Below are 7,225 nucleotides of genomic sequence, written 5' to 3' on the forward strand. Positions count from 1 at the left end.
ATTTTCAACGATTTATTTAAAGATACTGTGAGAGGGAAGGTATATCCAGAGAAGACATGGGGAGAAGATGTTGATGTTGTGTATGGGATTACTCTTGGAAAAAAAAGCAATGTCTGGATTGGGATGGAAATTCATTTGAAGAAGAAAAGAATCACAGTATATGATTGTTTTCAAAAGGAAAGCAACAGCATTGATATTCCTCAAGTGAAAAAGTTGGCAGGTATGTATAAACAATCTGTATTTGATGTATTCATCTGTTTCTTGGTTTGAAATATTCAACTGATTCTATCTTGATATTGATTTTTAAATATGACAGTGTTGATTTCTAATCTGCTGGTGGAATCTTCTGGTGATGAGGTAGATAAGGTGAAGATGATTCCATTTGAGATTGAGCAGGCACAAGGTTTACCCAAGACAAAACATCCTTTCAACTGTGGGATATTTCTTGTCAAGATTCTGGAGTGCCAGTCATTGAAGATAGGAGACATGACAAAGATTAATGATGACAATGCATTGGAGCTAAGGAGAACCTTGTCTTGTGAGATCTTCAACCAATTTGTGGATGAGAGCTTTGGGAAATGAGAATGATGCATGAAAACATTTTTTGTTTTAGTTAAGACTCGGTTTTAGTTATGACTGTTTATTTTGTTATGTTGTTGGCGTCTGGTTACATAAGAAAGATTGGAAGGATATCAAGTATTTTATTTGGGTATCATATATCTTGGAAGGTTAAAATATTGTTTCTGGATGGGTTTCCAGAAAAAAAGTTAAGTGTTTCAAATGTAAAAAAGAATGAAATGAGATTATATACTAAGGATTGGACATGTATATGGTAAGCTTAAAATTGTGATGTTTACAGACAACAAAAATTTAGAACCACAAAGGATCGAACCCAGAGGGAGAGAGTCTGCGTATTTGGATAGTGTGGGAGTTTAGCCACTAGGCCAAGAAGAATCATCTGTTATGGATTACATTTAATTTTATTTAACTCCAAACTGTAACACAAAAAAGAATTAAAATAGATTTTGAATCCACCACATATCGAACCCGGGGATAGAGAGACTTTTGAGTTATAAAAAGCCTTGGTTTAACCGCTGGTCTGAGGAGAATCATCTGTTAAAGAATATTACATAAGCATACTTAACCCAATTAATATAGGATAGGTTTCCAAAACAATACATTTCGATTGAAAAAAAACAAAACTCTTGCCGTCTCAACACTCTCGCCGTTTCAAACTTCTCGAATCTCACTCGTCTCCGCCTCTCGAATCTCTCTCTCATCTCCATATCTCTCGATCTCCGACGAAAACCCATCTCCAGAACTCTCTCTCTCTCGATCTTTTACGCGAGCTCTCTCTATTCTCCGAGAAAAACCATTTCTAGAGCTCTATCTCTTGAAGGTATGTTGCAGATTCAACCTTATGTGTGTTTTCTTTCTGAGAGATTGGTCTCCTGGTTTTTGCTTGTGTATAGACTTGCTCGTTTTAACCTAATATGATTCGTAGAATTCTAGTTCATGTGAAAGCATGTGTATAGACTTCGGGAAGGATTTGTATTTTTTTCAGGAAACCCTTCCTGAAAATTGGATTTTAATTAATTTAGACAAATAAAATTTTTCTTGTTTACGCAGGATAGAAACAAGATGGGAGATCCATTACCATTAAGACTAGCACTGCCTGAGCTGAGGTATCCGATTGGATCAGAGCCAGAGAAGACGATATCGATAAACCAACACTCGATAGTTGCTTATATCAAAACTGTTAAGGAAATTCTAGGAAATGATGAGTTCAACAGAATAAGAGGGACGTTTTTGGGACCGGTGATCAAGCTTGGAGAGAGGTCTTTGAAATTATCAGCTAAGATAGTGCACGCAGTTCTCACCAAAAGCATCAAGACAGTGAAGAGACACGAAGCATGGTTCCATTTTGGTGCTCAGCCAATGAGGTTCTCTATAAGAGAATTCCACATGGTGACTGGTTTGAAATGTAGTGGTGAAGCAAGAGAACCACGAGAGGGAACCGAGAAATTTAAGTGGGACTTCCTAAAAGGGCGTACTCATACAGTAAAGGACGTGGAGAAGCAGCTCAGAAACACAAGAGAAGATGCTTCTGATGAGAGATTCTGCCTTGCAATGCTCCTCCTGATTGAGAGCATACTACTACAGAAGAGCCTTCTCGACGGTGGCACAACTTTTACTTTGGATTATGTGAAAATAGCGCAGGATATGGATGTCTTGATGACATACCCATGGGGGAGAACAGCTTATAATTTGCTGTTAAAATCACTTCAGAGAGCTGTCGACAAAAGCCTCGACAAAAACAATTATGATTTGCAAGGGTTCCCTATGGCATTTCTTATATGGATACTTGAGTCAGTACCTTTGCTACAGTATGCATTCAGTCAAGTTGTTCCTATTCTGAGCGTTCAACCGTCTACCCCAATATTTTTGTGTGAGAAGTACCTTCAAATAGCTTCTCCACAGCTGATAGATGTTCTCCTAATTGAAATCAAAGATCATGTAAGTTTTTACATTATTTTTTTCTTGTTTCTGTTTTGCCTTATGATTCTCCATTTAAAAGCTAATTATTTTTATGGTTTCAGCTTAAGGTCACATGCATCCTACCTCCTATTTCTAATGATCCAGAAGATGATGTTTGCATGGGAGACGAAGCTAATAAAGATCTGGATGACATGGCCGATTTATCCAAGAGAGGTTATAAGTTTAAAATTAGAGATTGGCGAAACATGTCAGTAGACCTATACGGTGCTAATGAAGAAATAAGAAGAGCATCTTTACTGTTTGGGAATGGAGGGATGAGTCAAGCTTCTACTTCGTATCAGGAGGAGTCTTTGGAATCAAAGATCAACAGAATCAGCGAGATGGTGGGAGATAATTTAAGGATCATGAACGATCGTTTGTGTTTGATTGAAAAAGACAGGAAACAGATTAAAGAACGTGTGACAAACCTAGAGAAACTACAAAGAGTTACTTCATATGAAACTCCAAACAATGAGGTAACTTTTTTTTCGGAAATTAAAATTAATGTTTATCTAGTTCTTGATTCAGTTTTGAGTTGTCAAGTAATTTTGGAAGATGTTATACATATTTAGGCTTGCCTTCCTAATTTTTGTTGTACTTGCACAGACTGACACAACTCCATTTCATGAGACGGCTTCCAGACAAGGTGAAGCCAATGCAGATCAAGCAGATGAACAACTTAACAATGAGGCAAGTATAATTTTGAAAACTGTTGGTATTTATAAAATTATGAATTTGGTACGTGTTCATAATCCCATTCCTGACATCAGGATACACGAGAGCCTATGAATGAGATCACGAAAGAGACACCTGGTTCTCCAATAGCTCAACAGAATATTGAGACTCCAGTCCTTACTCCAATTCAGACGCAGCAGGTACCTTCTTTAAAAAATTGGACTTTTCAAGTAATTTTTGGAAGCCCTTGTACGTGTTCATTCAACCATTCCTGAATTCAGGAGACTCACGAGCTTATGAATGAGATCATTTCACCAAACATTTCCGACACACAGCCAAATACCCGAGCTCGCAGAAATCTTTTAACAGAGCAAAATAAGGTATTACTTTCATTAAAACCTTTAATAAATACTCAGCAACTATCAAAATGACTGGATATCCTTGAATCTAAACCATCACAGGATGTAGAAAGCAGAGTTCAAAATCCCTTTGAGATCGGAGCAAATGTGGAGATTTCATCACAAGATGACAATACTTGTCATAAATGGTATCCAGGAAATGTGTTGGCAACATATTTGGTTGATGGGGTTGAGATGGTGAAAGTTGAGTACTTCGTCCCGTCTCTGGACGAAAAGAAGAGGAAAAGGAGTGTTGAGACACGTGTATCAATTGACAGAATACGTCCTCAACCACCACCTGAGAGATCTGGAGCGAAGAAAAGTTATGAGCTAATGCAGGACGTGGAGGCGTTCGACAATGGTGCCTGGTGCGCTGGAAAAGTTAAAGTCATTTTGTTTGATGGCTCGTGTTTTGTCTCTTTGAACAATTCTAAAGAACAAATTTACTTCCACCATTCTGAGATGCGAAAACCAAGAAAATGGGTAGATGGTGTTTGGGAGATGACAAAAAAGGTAAAACAAATGCCTTGGATCACTTGAATTGAAAAATAATGTCATTTGTTTAATATCTCGGTATTGATTTTCAGATGGAAGAGAAGAGCAGACGCAGAGTGTGAATCCAAGTGAAGGAGATGGTGATAAAAAGGTATGAAATATTTATACATCATACTAGGAATTAAGATATAAATGTATCTGAATTTTTGTCATTCAAAAGGGGAAGGCGAAGGCTGTCGCTTGTAAGAAAAATGAAGCAGCTGGTCCATCAGAAGATGGTGTTGGGAAAATGGCAAAAGAGGTAAAAGGTATAAAAATGAATAAGATCCACTTGAATTGAAGTTCAGGTCATATAGTTTGATATATCGGTTTTGTTTCACAGATAGAAGTAAAGCAGGGTAGAGTGTGAAACCAAGTCAAGACGATCATGCAAAAAAGGTATAAAAAATATTTTACTTCATATTAGGAAGGCATTCAAGTATAAAGATAAAAACGATCCTGAATTTTTGTCTTTATTTTTAATTAAAGGGGAAGCCACATGTTGGTAAGAAGAAGAAAGCAAATGCTCAGCCAGTAGATTTGCTTCCTTTTCTACAGAGAAGAGAGAGAGGCCAATACGCTAGACTAGAAACCCTCCTATACCTGTAACACCTGAGGTAATCCTTCCAATTGATCCATTTGTGACACCTGAATTTCCTCGGTTTTCAAGGCTTACACACTGGATGGATCTACGGGGCATATATCGTGTGTAAGCAACTTTTTGTCCTCGCATAAATATTCCTAATTTATTTTGTAAAAGTTTCGATTGATACTAGTTAATTTTATCAACTACAGACCGTTTTATATCAATGAAAAAGAAATTGAAAAAGAGTTCTTTCAAAAAATGGACGATGCAGAAAACAATCAATCTCAACAAAGAGGTAATCTCCTCACTGTTCTGTTTCTATTGTGTTTTGTGATATGTTTAGGAAGAGGTTGAGTTGAGCTATGCTAGATGTCCATGTTATAGCAGTTCTATATGAAGTTTCTAACTATATTGTTACATTGGCAGCACATAAATGTTGCATTTGAAATGCTAAATTGTAAGAGGGTTGAGCAAGGTGCTTGGTTCCGCAACAACAATCTTCCACCAGCATGCTTTGTACCAGTCAAATTCTTAGAAGAGTTGGGTACGCTTATGAATCTGTCAGGAAGCCACATAAGAAAAAAAAAAGTTATTGGAGGGCTGTGTAGGCGAACTTGTGAAAGGTTTAATACATCCAAAGAAGGTATGGCTGGAAGATGTTGATGTTATATATGGTGTCATTGAAGATAAGTTGAGCTGTCACTATATTGGGGTGGAGATACAATTGATGGACAAACAATCACACTCTTCCATTGTGGTCTTCCAAAAGCAAATATCAAACGTGCTCTTAATCAAATCCAAGAACTGGCAGGTAAAAATATTAGCTAATTTAGAAAATAAAAGTTTGTCACTTGCTGCTTGTGATTGTGATGCATTTTTACATATTCATTTTTTGTCTGTTGGTGATTGATTTATTGTATAATTTTGGGTATTTATGACAGTGTTGATTAGTGCCATAAAGATGGAACTTCTTGGTGAAGAGGTTAATTTCGAAGATATCAGTCCATTTGAAGTTAAGTTTGCAGAAGGGCTTCCAAAGACAAAATTTCCATACAACTGTGGTATTTTTGTTGTGAAGATGCTGGAATGCAGGTCACTGGGATTGAAGAGCATGGCTAAATATAAATGATGCAATGCGATGGACTTACGAAGCAAGCTATGTTGTGAGATCTTCGACCAGATTAAAGATTTCCAGGAAGGTCAAAGGAAGTGAAAATGTCATATTTGTTCTGTTTTCTACACTGTTTTTCTACTTTGATATTAATTATCCCTAACGTTTAAGTTTAAGTTTGTAATGAATTATCCCTAACGTTTTTTTCATTTAGATTGTTATTGAAAAATTTTTAGGATGTATGATGAATTGTCAAATGCTTATGGTACTTTTAGGATGGGTTTCCAGAAAAAGAGTGAGAAAGCAAAATGCACCAAAGCCTAGCATATTCCTTTAAAGTTTACAAAAAAAATGAAAAAGAAAGTGATCCGATGTTGATTGAACTCGTGAACTCTCGAAAGATGAATCAAAGTGTGCAGCGCTGTGCCAAGGGTGTTATACTTGCCAAAAGATATAATAAAACGATAATAACTTGTAACTTTTGAATATTTAATTAAAAACAGAAAAAAGTGAAAATATACACAACGGGAATCGAACACGGCTTATTGTGTGATAAGGGTACACTAAGAGTAGAAGGGCTTGCCACTAGGCTATGGTGGATATTCGATATCAGAGTAAATGTGAACTTATTTATTCACAGACGATAGATTTATATGATCTGGATATCATTTTAAGTATTCAGGATAGCTTTCCAAAAACAAATTCCTTTAAAGTTTACAAAAAAAAATGAAAAAGAATGTGATCTGATGTTGATTGAACTCGTGAACTCGATAGATTAATCCAAAAGTGTGCAGGGTCTTATACTTGCCAAAAGCTACAAAAAAACGAAAAACGAAAAAAGTTTGAATATTTAATTAAAAACAAAAAAAATGTGAGTATACACAACGGGGATCGAACACGACTTATTGTGTGATAAGGGTACACTAAGAGTAGAAGGGCTTGCCACTAGGCTACGTGGATATTCGATAACAGAGTAAATGTGAACTCATTTATTCACAGACGATAGATTTATATAATCTGGATATCATTTTATGTATTCAGGATGGCTTTCCAAAAACAAATAAGCAAATCAGATAACCAAGTTATAAGAACACTAGGCCAAACCATTACAAAATAGTGAAAAACATTGAACAAGTTTTTTATTTAGGTTGTTAATTGAAGAAACAACACAAGAGAAACAAAAGTGCTTATTCATTAAAATAAAAACTGAAAATCAAACAAATGTGGTCCTTAAAAACATAAAAAGAGAAGACGATAACATGAAATTACTCATGATGGAGCCAACTTTCGCCAAGTTTTCCCAATCAGGGACTTTGACCTTCACATCAGCAAGCATTCCTTCCGCTTCCGAGTGCTCTTCTTTGAGTTTCTCCAACTCAGCAG

At 36.2% G+C, this 7,225-nt stretch overlaps 1 protein-coding gene across 1 annotated transcript; it reads left to right on the plus strand.

The window, feature by feature from the left end:
* The first annotated feature begins 1,078 nt into the window (after nt 1-1,078).
* LOC117128080 lies at nt 1,079-4,207 on the plus strand. Its single transcript, XM_033279607.1, has 5 exons — nt 1,079-3,014; nt 3,145-3,228; nt 3,309-3,413; nt 3,495-3,593; nt 3,675-4,207. The coding sequence occupies exons 1-5, from the start codon at nt 2,658-2,660 to the stop codon at nt 4,149-4,151; spliced, it is 1,122 nt and encodes a 373-aa protein (XP_033135498.1). The 5' UTR covers nt 1,079-2,657; the 3' UTR covers nt 4,152-4,207.
* The last annotated feature ends 3,018 nt before the right edge of the window (nt 4,208-7,225 follow it).

Source organism: Brassica rapa, chromosome A09 (genome assembly GCF_000309985.2).
Source record: "Brassica rapa cultivar Chiifu-401-42 chromosome A09, CAAS_Brap_v3.01, whole genome shotgun sequence".
NCBI classification, from domain to species: domain Eukaryota; kingdom Viridiplantae; phylum Streptophyta; class Magnoliopsida; order Brassicales; family Brassicaceae; genus Brassica; species Brassica rapa.